Source organism: Macaca nemestrina, chromosome 8 (assembly GCF_043159975.1).
Source record: "Macaca nemestrina isolate mMacNem1 chromosome 8, mMacNem.hap1, whole genome shotgun sequence".
Lineage (NCBI taxonomy): Eukaryota > Metazoa > Chordata > Mammalia > Primates > Cercopithecidae > Macaca > Macaca nemestrina.
In genome coordinates, this window is record NC_092132.1 from 116,461,147 (window position 1) to 116,476,074 (window position 14,928).

Below are 14,928 nucleotides of genomic sequence, written 5' to 3' on the forward strand. Positions count from 1 at the left end.
CATCTGAATCTGCGTGCTTGCACTCCTCCAGGTTGCCAAAAGCTCCATCACTCCACATTCGTTCACTCCAAACTCCTTTAGACATTCCTGCCTGGCCTCCAAAAGCATTTGGGTTTGCCACTCCGGATTTTATTTCAACTTCCTCATTTTACAGTTGAGAAAAACAGGAGGTAAAGAGAGGAAGGTACCTGCTTTAGGAAGCAGCTCTGGAAAGCAGAACACAGTTTACCGCTCTCGCTCTCTCTCCACTACTCTCCCTTTAAAAAATATACTTTCTTCTATGGCCAAATTAAACATTCATTACCAACCTGCGATTGCCTTAGGACTTTAAAAGGAGGGTTGTTCAGGGGTGACAACAATCTCCTGTCTATTATACGTGTCCATGTAGGCAGAAACCTACCCAAATTCAAGCCCCAGTCTGGGTCCCAAAAACTAACTACACAGAGCAGGGAAACCAGAGAGCTATAGTTCAGACCAGGAACCTCCTCTCCTAGCTCACGTTTCTACCCGAGCCCGCGGAGTAACCGACCGGAAGTGGCGCTCAGCCTCCCCGCGGGGAACCGCCTATCCCGCCGTGGCGCTGGCCGGAAGACGAAGGTGCAACCCTCTGAAGGGTCCCCTCCTACTTTTTGCTGCCGCACGGTTGCTGTTGCAGACGCAGGAGTCTCCGAAGGCTTCCGCGGCTTTGGGGCCGGTTGTGAGATGCCAGGCAGAGGCCGCTGCCCTGACTGCGGCTCCACGGAGCTGGTGGAAGACTCACACTATTCGCAGAGCCAGCTGGTCTGCTCCGACTGCGGCTGCGTGGTCACCGAGGGGGTCCTTACCACTACCTTCAGCGACGAGGGCAATCTCCGAGGTACTTGTGGCCCTGGGGACAGCCTGGGGCGGTGGAGGGATTAACATCAGATTCCTTTTGTCTCCCCGCTCCCCCCGCATACTCCTAACTGTAACGCGCACTCCTAATATGAGAGAAAATGACCTAAAGTGAGCGAGGGAGCCGAAGGAGATGGGGGCTGCCATTCATCTGTGTTTTTCCAGCACTTAGTGTAGGGCATAGATGGAGAGGGTAATAAATGTTGAGTAAGTGACACAGAAAGTTCCACTCATCTTGCCATATCTGGTCATTGTGGAAGGATTGCCGATATGATTATAGCATGTATTACTACCCTGAAATAGTTTTAAGCACAGACTGGAAAAACATTACTTTTCTTTGCTTTCCAAGTTTCTGACCATGGCAGCCCTCAAAATCTGCAGCCATTGTCTGGGTGGAGTGGCTTAAGCCTGTAATCCCAGCGCTTTGGGAGGCAGAGCCGAGAGGAATGCTTGAGCCCAGGAGTTCAAGACCAGCCTCGGCAACGTAACGAGATACTTGCCTTAAAAAAAAAAAATTAAGAATTAGCCAGGTGTGGTGGCATACACCTGTAATCCCAGCTACCCAGGAGTCTGAGTTAGGAGGCCTGCTTGAGCCTGGGAATTGAAGGCTGCCGTGAGCTATGATTGCACCACTGCACTCCAGCCTGGGCTGTAGAGGGAGACTCCTTAAACAAACAACAAAAAAAAATCTGCTACTAGAAAAATTGCCTGTATGGAATGTACTGGAAGGATGACTGGAAATTTGGAACACTTGGAGCTGCTTTAGTGCAGTCCTCACCTTTCCCAGTCTCTGTGTATTCGGAACCGCTTGTAGACAGAAAATCAGATGGGGCCTTTAACTGTGCAGCAGCAGATGCTCAATGATTTGAATTCTGCGTCCTGGTTTTGTGTGGTGGGAGGGCAGGGGTCTGATGTATAAAGGCTAAGCACACTATTTGTTGTTTATTATTTTACAGAGGTAACATATTCCCGAAGCACAGGGGAAAATGAACAAATTAGTCGCAGCCAGCAACGAGGTGAGAAATGACCTTTTACAACACAGTGGCTTTAAAGAAAACTATCCTAGGCTGGGTGCTGTGGCTCACGCCTGTAATCTTGTAATCTCAGCACTTTGGGAGGCCAAGGCAGGTGGATCACCTGAGGTCAGGAGTTCGAGACCAGCCTGGCAAACATAGCGAAACCCCATCTCTACTAAAAATACAAAAATTAGCTGGGCATGGTGGCTCGTACCTGTAGTCCCAGCTACTTGGGAGGCTGAGGCAGGAGAATCACTTGGACCTGGGAGGTAGAGATTGCAGTGAGCTGAGATTGTGCCACTGCACTGTAGCCTGGGTGACAGAGTGACAGTCTGTCTCAAAAAAATAATAATTAAAAAAAGAAAACTATCCTGGTGGCCTAGTCCAGCTTTTCACTTTTCCTATTTTCAGCATTGCTGGTGTGAGGTAGAGTAGAAGAGAATGGTAATTAGGAATTTAAAATGGGGATGGTGGCTGACACCTGTAATCCCAGACTTTGGGAGGCTGAGACAGGCAGATCGCTTGAGGCCAGGAGTTCAAGACCAGCCTGGCCAACATGGTGAAACCCCGCCTCTACTAAAAATACAAAAATTAGTTGGGCCTGGTGGTGCACACCTGTTATCCCAGCTACTCGGGAGGCTGAGGCAGGAGAATCGCTTGAACCCAAAAGGAGGAGGTTTCAGTGAGCCAAGATGGCGCCACTGCACTCCAGCCTGGGCAACTGAGCCAGACTCTGTCTCAGAAAATAAAATAAATGAAATAAAATGAAATAAAATAAAACAGGGATGGTTCTGAGAGAGGCAGCAATTCAGTATAAGGTTTGGGTTTGATCAGATGTATGTTTGAGGTAGCCTTTAAGAGCCTGGATAAAACTGGCTTGGCCCTGAATCAAATCAGCCTGCAAAAACTAGTGGGCTGAAATGTGACTTCTTTACACAGATGTTTTTGTGTCTTTAGAATGACTGTACCAAGTGTCACTCCTGTCTATCCAGAAAGGTACATAATTTGTGCGTCTGATATCTGAGGCAAGTTTAGCAGATCTAAATGAGTCCTAGCAGAATTTTCTAGGAGGTGCCCGATAGCTCCTTTGACCCCTCTAACTTTTGCTGTGGGTTTTTCCTAGGTCTCCGCCGAGTGAGAGACCTTTGTCGAGTTCTGCAGTTGCCACCAACATTTGAGGACACCGCGGTTGCCTACTACCAACAGGCATACCGGCACTCCGGCATCCGAGCAGCCAGGCTGCAAAAGAAGGAGGTGTTGGTTGGGTGCTGCGTCTTAATCACCTGCCGACAGCATAACTGGCCCCTAACAATGGGAGCCATCTGCACGCTGTTGTATGCAGATTTGGATGTGTTTTCTAGCATTTACATGCAGATAGTAAAGCTCCTGGGACTGGATGTGCCATCTCTGTGCTTGGCAGAACTGGTGAAGACCTATTGCAGCAGGTACCTTCCTGGTGGGAGACAGTAGGATGGGATGGAATGGGTCCTTAGACCTGAATCCTTTGACCTTTGGCCATCTCTTTTTTTTTTTTTTTTTTTCTTGAAACGGAGTCTCGCTCTTGTCACCCAGGCTGGAGTGCAGTGGTGTGATCTCAGCTCACTGCAACCTCCACCTCCTGGGTTCAAGCTATTCTCCTGCCTCAGCCTCCAGAGTAGCTGGGATTACAGGTGCCTGCCACCATGCCCAGCTAATTTTTCTTTCTTTCTTTTTTTTTTGGCATTTTTAGTAGAGACAGGGTTTCACCATGTTGGCCAGGCTGATCTCAAATTCCTGACCTCCAGGTGATCCGCCCGCCTTGGCTTCCCAAAGTGCTGGGATTACAGGCGTGAGCCACGCACCCGGCCTTGGCTATCTCTTTTTGACCAAAGATCCATGTAAAAGGATGTGGGAGAAAGATCTTTAGTTTATACTTGTACTAATAAGGTTAATATTGTTTTACATTTTTATAATGCTTTAATTTTCTTCCTTTTTTTCTTTTTTTTTTTTGAGACCAAATCTTGCTGTGTTGCCCAGGCTGGAGTGTAGTGTCATGATTTTGGCTCACTGCAACCTCCACCTCCCGGGTTCAAGTGATTTTTGTGCCTCAGCCTCCCAAGTAGCTGGGACTATACGGGTGCGTGCCACCATGCCTGGCTAACTTTTTGTTTTTAGTAGAGATGGGGTTTTGCCATGTTGCCCAGGCTGGTCTTGAACTCCTAGGCTCAAGCGATCCACCCATCTCAGCCTCCCAAAGTGCTGGGATTACAAGTGTGAGCCACTGCACCCTGCCAAAGAATGCTATAATTGTCAAACCCCTTTGCCCTCACAGCAACCTAATAACGTGGGGAAAATAGGTCTGAGCCTTGGCACAGGGCTGTTGAGTTGCGCCACTCGTGTTATGTGCTCTGTGCGTGGCAGTTCCTAGAGTTGTGCTGTGCCACGGCCTTTGTGGCTGAATGCCCAGCTCCATCTGAGCAGGATCATCTGCAGAGGAAGCTGAAAGGATATTAGTTAATGACAGAACTGGGCTTAGAAGCTAAGCCTTTTCTAGTTTTTTTAAAGACAGAGTCTCATTCTGTCACCCAGCCTGGAGTGCGGTGGCGCCATCATAGCTCACTGCAGCTGGAATTCCTGGGCTCAAGCGATCTGCCCACCTGATCCTCCCAAAATGCAGATATTACAGGCATGAGCACTGTGCCTGGCTCTTTTCTTGTTTGAAGTAGCTATGTTCTTTTCTTTTTTCTGATAAACAGCGTTAAAAGCAGAGGCTGTTGGTGTCAAATAGCCTTGTATCTGAAGCTTGGTTACCGCTTGGCTGGATGACTATGGGAAAGTTTTTCAACTATACATGCACATAAAATGGTGTACATCCTCGTAGATTAAATGAGAACGTTGTAAAGCACTCAGAATAATGGCAACTGGGAGGCGCCCAATAAATGTTTGCGCTCTCCTGCATCCCTCCGCCTTCCCCTAACAAAGCGGAAGATGCCCTGTTTTCTCTCATAGCCTTTATTAACTTGCTGCCCAGTGAGCTTGAGTATTCCTGAGGGCAGAATAGCTTCCCCATCTTGAGTGGGCTGCCTTTCCTCACCGTGGGAGAGCAGCCCCCGTATCATTAAGATCCAACCCTCATTTTGGTTGTTTCAGCTTCAAACTGTTCCAGGCTTCACCTTCTGTGCCAGCCAAATACGTGGAAGACAAAGAGAAGATGCTGTCTCGAACATTGCAGTTGGTGGAGCTGGCAAACGAGACGTGGCTGGTGACTGGGCGGCATCCCTTGCCTGTCATCACTGCTGCGACTTTCCTGGCTTGGCAGTCGCTGCAGCCTGCAGATCGGCTTTCATGTTCCCTTGCCCGATTTTGTAAATTGGCAAATGTGGACCTGCCCTACCCCGCGTCCTCCCGCCTGCAGGAGCTTCTGGCTGTGCTGCTGCGGATGGCTGAGCAGCTGGCCTGGTTACGAGTTCTGAGACTTGACAAACGGTCTGTGGTGAAGCACATCGGTGACCTTCTCCAGCACCGCCACTCGCTGGTCCGCTTGGCCTTTCGGGATGGGACAGCAGAAGTGGAGACCCGAGGGAAGGAGCCACCGGCGTGGGGACAGGGGCAGAGAGAAGGGGAGGTGGGAAATAATTCCTTAGGTTTGCCCCAGGGGAAGCGGCCAGCCAGTCCTGCCCTTCTCCTGCCACCCTGCATGTTGAAGCCCCCGAAGCGGATCTGCCCTGCACCCCCTGTCTCCACCGTCACTGGAGATGAGAACATTTCTGATAGTGAAATAGAACAGTATTTGCGTACCCCTCAGGAAGTTAGGGACTTTCAGAGAGCCCAGGCTGCTAGACAGGCTGCCACGAGTGTCCCTAACCCTCCCTGATGGATATCCATTGGGAGCACTTCATCCTGTTCTGACAGCTTGATAACAGTCCTGTCATAACCAAGGACGGAAGTGTACACAAGTCCGTAGGTATTGCCTTTCTTGTTTGAAGGAACTGAGATGGGCTCTGCCATTCGTTGGACCCTGGGTCCTGGAGTAAAGTCAGGAGTGCAGGGATGACTGTAGGTAGGAGAGACTCCCATCCCTTGGGGTGGGAGAGCAAGTTGCCTATGTCCATGTTCTGTGAGATGGCTTTCCTCATGGATGGATGGGAAAATGTCAGGCTCTCTGCTGCTGGTTCGAATTGGCCACACTGCTGCTGCTCCTCCTGCAGGCCTGAGGGGGTGTCCCTCTGCTTGTGGAGCAGTTGGCATTCCCAGCAGTATCAGCCCTCAGAGGAGTGGGAACTGGGGAATTCCTGGCCCTACGTCCATTCACAGGCATTGGTGGGTTTGTGTGTGTGGTGTCATGAGATCCTCTGCCTCATAACAAAAGGACAGCGGGTAGACTAAGGCAGTAGCTCAAAGGGCTTTGCAAAATTTTAATATATTAAAACAAGAGGCATCTGCTAGAAAACATTCTATTGTATAAAACCCGAGCTCTTAAAAACGTGTTTTCTTTGGCACTTTCATTCCCTCCCTCCCCTTTCCCCAGCGTATTGCAAAAAGCTCTCCAGTGCTAAGGCATTGGCAGGGTGTGTAAACAGCAGCCAGCATATGTGGAAGAATAATACAAAGCTTTTTTTTTTTCTTCTTCTAATATGTCTGTGCAGCAAGCATAAATAGCAGGACCCATCCCAAGGAGTGTGTGTGGGTTTTCCCCTCCCCTGTGTCCTCTGTCACCTTGGTGATCAGGCCAGGATGATGTGAAGACTGGGAGGGAACCTAGGTCAGACCTTGGTTTCCTGTTGCTCTTCCCAAGACCCAGGGTTCCCTCTGTTTCCATTTGGTCCTGTAGTGAAATGCTGGTGGTTGGTTTTAGGTTGGGGAAAAGATGGGTGCCGGTGTTTAAGAGTAATAAAGGCATAGGCCCCTCATGATCTGCAGGGACCCCAGCCACTGCCTCTGGGCTTGGCTTGGGCTCCTGGGAGTCAGGAAGCTGGTTTGACATTTTGTAGGTTTCTCTCTACTATGGAGCTGGAGAGCAAATGATTGGGATGGTTCTTCCATCTGGCCTCATGGAGGCAAGGAAGCGCTCTTCCATAGTCTCGTGGTGTTGTAAGGCTGAGACTGGGGAGATGGGTCTTGTAACTGAAAAGTAACTGCTTCTCCAAACACCACCTGCATCTTTATGGGGGCGCCACTGTTTACAGGACTAGCTTTAGGGCATGACTAGATTCTGCCCCAGTTCCACCTGCCCGCTCCCTCTACTCCCCTCAGTTCACCCACAGGCACCTGGCAGTCAGCTGTTGAGGTGCAGGCCTCGGCTTTGTCCCGGTGTGCCACCTCTGAACCCTGCTGTCTGGTTTAAGTACCACTCCTGTGGGAATGGTGAGTTTGTTCCTAGTTGTGCCCGGTTCCCACTCCTCTCCCCCAGGACTGGTTGATGTCTAGAGCTGCCTTTCACATGGCCCCGCCCTCCCCTCTTGCATAGTTGATCTGAAAAGCAGCACCTTGTGACTTCATATCACCTGCCTCATGTGCTGGGCTGGCTGTCGTGCCAGCCAAACCCCAGAGGAAAAGGGACTTAGGATCTAGGCAGGGGCTGGGCTGAAATCAGTAGAGGGCAGGGAGGAAAGGACACAGTTCCCACGCTCTCATCTCTGCTTTGCTGGTGAGGCTGGTGGCCCCCAGTGAGGCCACATGGACAGTAGGCGGTGGTGGGAGTACTTGGGGAGGGTCCACCTGGGCTGTGCTGTGCCCTTTCACACAGACGGAGGCCTTCTCCCTTCCTGGGAGGGCACGGACAGTCCAGACTGCCCCGGGCTGGACGGAAATGCATTATGCATGTTTCTGGGATTGTCTGTCGCTACCCCAGAGGGATGCCCTCTAGGCAAGTGGGGGAACATCTGCCTATGGGCTTCCTCCAGCCATCGGCTCCTCCACCTCCAACCTGCTACTATGCAGACGCCTTCGAGGGCCCTGAGGAGTGGGGGAAGGAGCCGCGTGGGCAGCCCGTTTACCGCGTCGTCCGCCCCACCCTAGACGGTGGTCTCGCTCTTCCAGAGTCCGGTCTTCATGCAGCCGCCGCTGGCCACCTCCGCGCCCATCATGGTGACGTCGTCGTACTTGCCCCCCTTGGGGACGCCGTTCAGGCTGGCAGCGTTGAGCGGGTACGAGCGGCGCTTGCTCTCCTTCTCCAGCGCGCCGCCGCCCTTGAGACTGTCGCGGCTGGCACTGCGGCGCTGGCCTGGCCGGCCAGCCTCAGAAAGCGGCGCGGCGCTGGTGTCGCTGCCCTCAGACGGCGTGAGCATGGGTTCGCCTTCCAGCTGTAGGCCGACGCCCGGGCTGTTGCGGCTGCTGCCCAGGTAGCTGTCGGTGGGGCTGTTGTGCAGGCTGCCACTCTCGCTGGACAGCAGCTCGGGCGCCCCGGCTGCGCCCCCGCGCAGGGCCTTGAGCCGGTTCTTGCCGCCGGCCTCCCCGGCGCGGTGCCCCTTGGCCCGGCCCTTGTGCGCCCGACGCCCGTGGTGCACGTTGTTGGGGTGGCGGGGGCCGAGGCTTCCCCGGGGGCCCGCGGCCTCCGGCTCTTCTTCCCCGCAGGCTGCCGCCCCCGCCTCACACACCTGACTCTGGGCCAGCTGCAGGTTGGTAAGCTTGCAGGGGCCCAGAGCCAGCGGGTGGCCGCTGCTGCCCCTTGGGGAGGACTTGAGGGAGGGGGGCCCCTCCCCGAACACCGGGGAACCGTCCTCTGCTGCGGCGGCGGGCAGGGCCCGGGGCAGGGCGTGGGGGGCCGAGGGAGAGGCAGGGGGGCAGCAGGCGCGCCACGAGGCTCTCACGTCCCTCCTCCTGGCACAGTGGTGGGTGAAGACGAAGAGGCCCAGAGCGGAGGCTGCTGCTCCATACAAGCAGCTGCACACCACCCGGGGCAGCCAGCGCTGGGACACGGCCAGAGCCCCGCAGGCCCACATGGCCAAGTACAGGAAGTGCGTGGTCACCAGCGCCCCTAGCTGGACTCCCGGAGAATAGAGGCTGTCACCATCCTCCGGGGGCCCGGGCGTCCCCACTCGAGCGCTCCCAGTAGCAAGAAGGGAACCTGAGTCACTCAGGAGGGGGCCGCTGCCCCTGAGCCTGGTAGAACCCCTAAGCTCCTCCCCTGCCTCCAAGGAGGCCCTGCTGTTGCCCCCCTTCGGCCTCTGTGCCAGAGGACCCCTTAAGCGCAGCCCTGCGCACAGGAAATAGATCCAGGTGATGAGCAGAATCAAAGCCACTGGGATGTAGAAGGCGCCAAGGCTTGGACGCCACACCAGCCAGCAGCTGCAGGAGACACAGAAGCAGTGATGAGGCCAGAGGGCATGGCCGGGATGGGGCTGGGGGCCAGGGTGGTGGGGGAGACAGGATATGGTGAGTGCAGAGACGAGGATGGCTTGGTCAGCATGCATGGGCTTGGGTTGGGTTATGGTTGGGTGGACCTGGCAGGTGGCCCTGCCAGTGGAGTGGAAGGCATCCGGTGTTAGGTAGGTGGGCTTGGGGCAGGAGGGAGGGGTGCTCACTAGGGGCTGTGGTCCCGGTAGTTGTGGATGTTGACTGCAGCCGTGATGCCACAGATAATGAGTGGAATCCCTCCAGCTATCAAATAGAACCTGGAGGGAATGAGGGATTGGGGGTCCCAGAGGTGGGGAAAGGGAAGGGAAGAACCGGGTGTTCAGAGCCCTTTCCTTGGTGTCTCTGTCCCATCGTTTTTCCCCTTTAAATTCTCAGAATTTTTTGCCAGGGATGCAAGGTCCCTGCAGGGACTACTTGGACTTGGCCATGACTGTTCTAAGGGGCAAAGGTCAGAATTGCTCTCTCACCCTAAACAGTGCAGAAGTTAGAGGTGCCACTCAGGTTCCCAGGATCCTTACTATGACATCTGGAGTCATCTCCTTCCCTGGCTTTGTCATGCCTCAGAAGCCCGCAGGATGTCCCCTACTGCATGGTCTTGTGTGACCTGCTGAGTCTAGGGCCTAGCCTCTCCTGTCTTTGGAGAGTGATCTCCCAGGGACCTTGAACCCACCCTTCACCCACCCTGGGAGGTTTCCTACGCCTGCCTTGGAGTCCCTCCCCAATTGCAAAGCTGGAATTCAAAATATGTACCGGAGCATAGGACTGGGAGCAGGCAGGGCGGGGTCCCCTTCTTGCGGAGGGGGTGCCCTCCAGGTGAGCTCCTTGTGGAACACTCGCGCCTTCACCCCCATCCAGAGCAGCGTGGACAGGGAGGAGTAGTGCAGGGTGATGCCCACCTGCAGGGTCAAGGCACGGAGGCTGGGGACGTGGGGGCTACGACTGGACCCTCCCAGAGCCTCAGCCCTGCTGGTGTCCTCCCAGGCTTCCAGCCTCCTTTCCCCAGCTTTTTTACTTTACCCAGCCCACTCCCCCTACACTCGCCAAGCTTCCATCCCTGCTGCCACCCTCTGCCTCCACCCCAGGGTTCTCTCCCACTGCAGGACTTCCCATGACCCTGATATGGCTATCTGGCTGATCCCCCACCTCCCTATCACTGCAGGTCCCCATTTCCACTTTGAAGCCCATCTCCCCATTCTCTCTGATCTGGTCTTACCCCTACTCTCACTCTCCATGCCCCACCATCCCTGCCTTCCAAGGCTGCCACAGAGGAAGCCATGGAGCTGCGGCCTATGAGCACCAGCCATTTTCTTCCAGTGCATCTCCCCACTCTATGCCTAGGTGCCAGCACTCATCTTGAAGCACCACCCCCCAAGCCCCTTTGCCTGCTTACCGCCTGGCAGACCATCTGGTAATTGGTGAGTGTGATGCCCCCCGCAAAGACGGCAGAGGTCATGGCCATGTGGAAGCACAGGTTCAGCAGCATGTGCCAGCCCTTCCGGGACACACGGATGGAGCTGCCCGGAAACAGTCTCGAATTAATGACCGTTCAACCCAAGGTCAGGCCCATGGGGTCTCCAGGCCATTGGGAGAGCCACGGGGGGGCAGGCACATATCTGCGTGTGTGCATGGGTGGGAATGTGACAGAGGCCACAGGGCAGGGAGTCCTTAACCCCTCAAAGTGATTCCAACCCCAGAACATTCAAATGGGTGAGAGGCTGAGAAAGTCATGTGGACCTACCTGGGGAAAAAACCCCTGCCAAGTACTCAGTGAGCCCACCCTCCACCCGCGCTGGGAGGTTTCCTACACCTGCCTCGGAGTCCCTCCCCCATTGCAAAGCTGGAATGGAAAGTATGTACCAGAGCACAGGACGGGGAGTGGGCAGGGTGGGGTCCCCTTCCGTGCCTGCCCACCACACCCTCCCTCCTGCAGGAGCGCCCACCTGTGGTTGAGGATGTAGGTGATGATGGTGGCGAAGAGGCAGAGCAGCAGCAGGGCTGTGCAGGGGTATACCACAGGGTGCAGCCCTGCCCCCGCGCCCCCCACCTCCCTGGGAAAGGCGCTCAGCTCCTGGGAAAGGGCAGGAAAGAGGACATGAGGAACATGGACACCTCACTAGGCCCCCAGGCCAGCTTTCCTCTTCCCAGGCCCCTTCAGCCTTGGTCCTGCACTTTGGTGCTTAGTTCATCTGGGCAGGGAGAAAAGTTTCAGGCTTTCCGCTATTAGGAAGCCAGCCCCATGGAGCCAGCTACTGCTGCCCCTTCCCTGCCTCTGGTCCTGCCTTGCTGGGGACTCTTCACACCCCCAGCCTGAAAGACCAGAGATAGGAGAGAGGGAGTAGGTGCTGCCTGTGACCAGCAGCAGGCCTGCAGGACTGGAGAGTGGTGGCACCACGTGCCACCAAGGAGGGGGTGACCAGGAAGGAGAAGGGTTCCCAGATTATTATTATTATTATTTTTATTTTTTTTTTTTTTTTTTTGAGACGGAGTCTCGCTCTGTCGCCCAGGCTGGAGTGCAGTGGCGCGATCTCGGCTCACTGCAAGCTCCGCCTCCCGGGTTCACGCCATTCTCCTGCCTCAGCCTCCCGAGTAGCTGGGACTACAGGCGCCCACAACCGCGCCCGGCTAATTTTTTGTATTTTTAGTAGAGACGGGGTTTCACCGTGGTCTCGATCTCCTGACCTTGTGATCCGCCCGCCTCGGCCTCCCAAAGTGCTGGGATTACAGGCGTGAGCCACCGCGCCCGGCCTCAGATTATTTTTTTCTACTTTGTAAGAATCTGGTCTGGGCTGGGCACGGTGACTCATGCCTATAATCCCAGCACTTTGGGAGGCTGAGGGGGGTGGATCATTTGAGGTCAGGAGTTTGAGACCAGCCTGGCCAACATGGTGAAACCCTATCTCTACTAAAAATATAAAAAATTAGCCAGGCATGGTGGCACATGCCTATAATCCCAGCTACTTGGGAGGCTGACTCAGGAGAATCACTTGGACCTAGGAGGCGGAGGTTGCAGTGAGCTGAGATCATGCCACTGCACTCCAGCCTGGCGACAAAGCCAGACTCCGTCTCAAAAAAAAAAAAAAATCTAGTCTCAGAAAGTGCAGGATGTGAAGGCCAGGCTAGGGAGTTCCAGATCCATCAGATCCATCTATCTGGTTATAGGCATGGAGGCCAGACCTCCCTGCCTGTCTCCTGAAAGATGGAGAGGTGGGAGAGGTCAAAGGGCCATTTCCCCACATCCCGCCAGTCATGGGCCCCAATAGGGGTGCTGTCCTTTCTGTATTTCTCCATGGTCCCAGGTGGTCAGAGTACTCCCACCCCTATTTTCCACCCAGTGCATGTCCCTGCACCCCTCCACCTCTCACCCCACCGCACACCCACCATGAGCACAGCCACGTTGCCCAAGTGCTGGCAGTGCAGGGCACTGACGTTGGGCTGGCTGGAGCGGAGCTGACAGCCCTCTGAGGTCCAGCCCCCGGCCCCCCCGGGCCCCTCCTGGCTCCACCAAGCGGCCACAGGTTCGGCTCCCTCAGCCCAGTGCCGCAGCGAAACGGCCACTGGCTCTGTCAGGTTTCCCACGCCACAGCCACCTACAGGGGGAGAGGGACGTCCACACAGACACACACAGGGTGTCAGGGAGGTGGGCTAAGCTGGGACTCAGCAGCAGCAGCGGTGGCAGGGTGTGTACTAGGCACCTGCCAGGCAGAGCACAGTGCTGGGCTGGGGGCATGCGGTGAGATGCCAAGGACTGCCTCAGTCTAACGGGGGACCCTGGAGGGGGAGGGGTGCGAATGATGATGGAAAATGTGAGCCCTGGGTGGTGGCCCGCCCTGAGTGCTGGATGAGCAGTGATGTCATGCTTCATGGTGAGGACTCAGGCTTGGGGGCTCGGGGACAAGAACACAGAAGTGCAGATGGAGGGAACACAAGCCAGGTACAGGGAGGAGGGACGCAGGCGGGATGGAGGGAGGACTGGGAGGAGGCGTTCCCAGTGGGAGAGGGGCTCCCGGAGCAGGCCCTGGACTCCACGGACCCCTCACCTACCCACCGCTCCCCACACACTCCCACAGCCCACGCGGCTGCAGACACAGGGCTTTCACCTTCCTCAGGCCACCTTACTTGTCCTTTAAGTCTTAGTGGTTTTCGGGAAAGGCCTCCCTGGCCTCCAACTAGGTTGGACAGTCCCTCATCCTGTGCCCTCCAAAACACTTCATGCAGCTGCTCACTTATAATGAGCTGCACTTACAATGACTTGTCCACTGCCTGTGCTCTCTGCTGAAGGGTGTGTTTGTTCCTCAAGGACACAGCCATAGCTGTCTGTGCACAGGTGTGTCCCAGCTCAGGCACAGTCTGGCACATACCAGATACTCAGTGAGGATGCATGACCTGACAGCAAGAGTCTGCACTAGGAACAGGACGGAACCCAGGGTGGGGCGGCAGCGCCTTCTGGGTGGGCAAAGGGGGTACAGCTGCATCGCTAGGACCCTAGAGGGCTCATGGAGGGAGGCAGACGTCCTGATGATGGGAAATGGCCCAAGACTTTGAAGGGGCTCTCTGATGTGCAAAGTGCAGTTTGCGGAAGGTGAATCTGGTGACGGCATGAGGGATGGACTGAAGGTGGAGGTGCGGGGGCCAGAGATGGGCTGGTGTCAGCGTGGATGGTGAGAGCAACAGTGGAATCACCAACAAAAAGAAGGCAGGTGTGGAGGTTGCTGGTCCCGGGGGAAAGATGGAACGATAAGTGGGGGACTGCAGGTGATCTATCTGCTTTCTGGGTGCCAGGCCCCCAGCTGGGTGGTGAGTCAGACACTCAGTGTCTGCTCATGTTGTTATTCCTCTGCCCTGGTCTCCGCCCTTCCTTGGTGTCTCTGGAACTCCTGATCATCCCTCAAGGCCCATCTGTGTCAGTCCCACCTCCGCCACGACAGCTGGAGCCATGTTGCCTTTTCAGAATGCTGCTCACCTGGGCTGCCTGTGCAGCAGCCGCCTGGAACCTCTCCTGTGGCTGCCCTGGGAGGTTACTTCACCCTCTACTGCTTAGGTGGCCTCTGGGAGCAGGGACCATGGCCTAGATGTTTTTATTCCTTCCAGCACCAACGACAGCGCTGTTTCTAGCAGGCGCCCATTCAGCATTACTTGTCTGCATTGGGCCCGTGGGGGGTGTGTGTGTGTGTGTTGGAGACGGCTGTGCTCGTAGCCCTCTTGAAATTGAACAAATCTGGGATATAGAAGGCAATGTCTTCCTGAACTTTTCTCCTCCAAACCCTTTCTTTATGGGGTATCTCTGCCCTCTGCCCTGTTGGGAAAAGGTGAGGGCCGCAACATCCTGTCTCAGTTCCACTAGGGCACTGGGGGGCTGTGGGCCAGGGAAGGGCAGGATGAAGGGGTACAGGGCAGACACACAAGAGGCAACCTGGGCAGGGCGGGGAGTTCAGTCCCTTACTGGTTCCTGCGAAGATGACGGGGGTGGCCACGCCACGCCTCTTGCCAGGCCCAGCAGCTCCAGGGCGGGAGGCGTTGCTGTGGCTGCGGAACAGGCGGCCATTTCGGAAGACGAGCAGTTGTAGGGTGCAGTCTGGAGGCACCGGGGGAGCCAGGGCAGCCGGAAGGGATGAGAACAGACTCGGGGGCAGCTGGATGGAGGCCAGGGCCACGCTATTCTGGGGGGACACAGGAGCTCCTCAGAGACACCAGGACCCCCTAGAGC

General features: G+C 55.5%; 2 protein-coding genes across 3 annotated transcripts in view; one reads left to right on the forward strand and one right to left on the reverse strand.

Moving 5' to 3' along the window:
• Positions 1–577: 577 nt before the first annotated feature.
• LOC105476580 (BRF2 general transcription factor IIIB subunit) lies at positions 578–6,320 on the forward strand. Its single transcript, XM_011732671.2, has 4 exons — positions 578–856; positions 1,830–1,889; positions 3,013–3,334; positions 5,019–6,320. The coding sequence occupies exons 1-4, from the start codon at positions 703–705 to the stop codon at positions 5,740–5,742; spliced, it is 1,260 nt and encodes a 419-aa protein (XP_011730973.1). The 5' UTR covers positions 578–702; the 3' UTR covers positions 5,743–6,320.
• Positions 6,259–14,928, reverse strand: part of LOC105476579 (adhesion G protein-coupled receptor A2) — a 46,882-nt gene continuing 38,212 nt past the window's right edge. For both annotated transcript variants that reach the window (XM_011732668.3, XM_011732670.3), the window contains 7 exons: positions 14,665–14,881; positions 12,603–12,811; positions 11,165–11,292; positions 10,615–10,738; positions 9,975–10,120; positions 9,392–9,481; positions 6,259–9,155 (listed from right to left, as the gene is read on the reverse strand). In XM_011732668.3, coding sequence (XP_011730970.2) covers positions 7,883–9,155; positions 9,392–9,481; positions 9,975–10,120; positions 10,615–10,738; positions 11,165–11,292; positions 12,603–12,811; positions 14,665–14,881 — 2,187 coding nt within the window. In that variant the 3' untranslated portion in view covers positions 6,259–7,882. The remainder of the gene's footprint in view (positions 9,156–9,391; positions 9,482–9,974; positions 10,121–10,614; positions 10,739–11,164; positions 11,293–12,602; positions 12,812–14,664; positions 14,882–14,928) is intronic.

Excerpts from the sequence above, each read along its gene's own strand:
- LOC105476580 (XM_011732671.2), top strand. The coding sequence starts at position 703 with ATGCCAGGCAGAGGCCGCTGCCCTGACTGCGGCTCCACGGAGCTGGTG. Across the intron at positions 857-1,829 it reads CGACGAGGGCAATCTCCGAG|AGGTAACATATTCCCGAAGC; the intron begins GTACTTGTGGCC and ends ATTATTTTACAG. Across the intron at positions 1,890-3,012 it reads TAGTCGCAGCCAGCAACGAG|GTCTCCGCCGAGTGAGAGAC; the intron begins GTGAGAAATGAC and ends GGTTTTTCCTAG.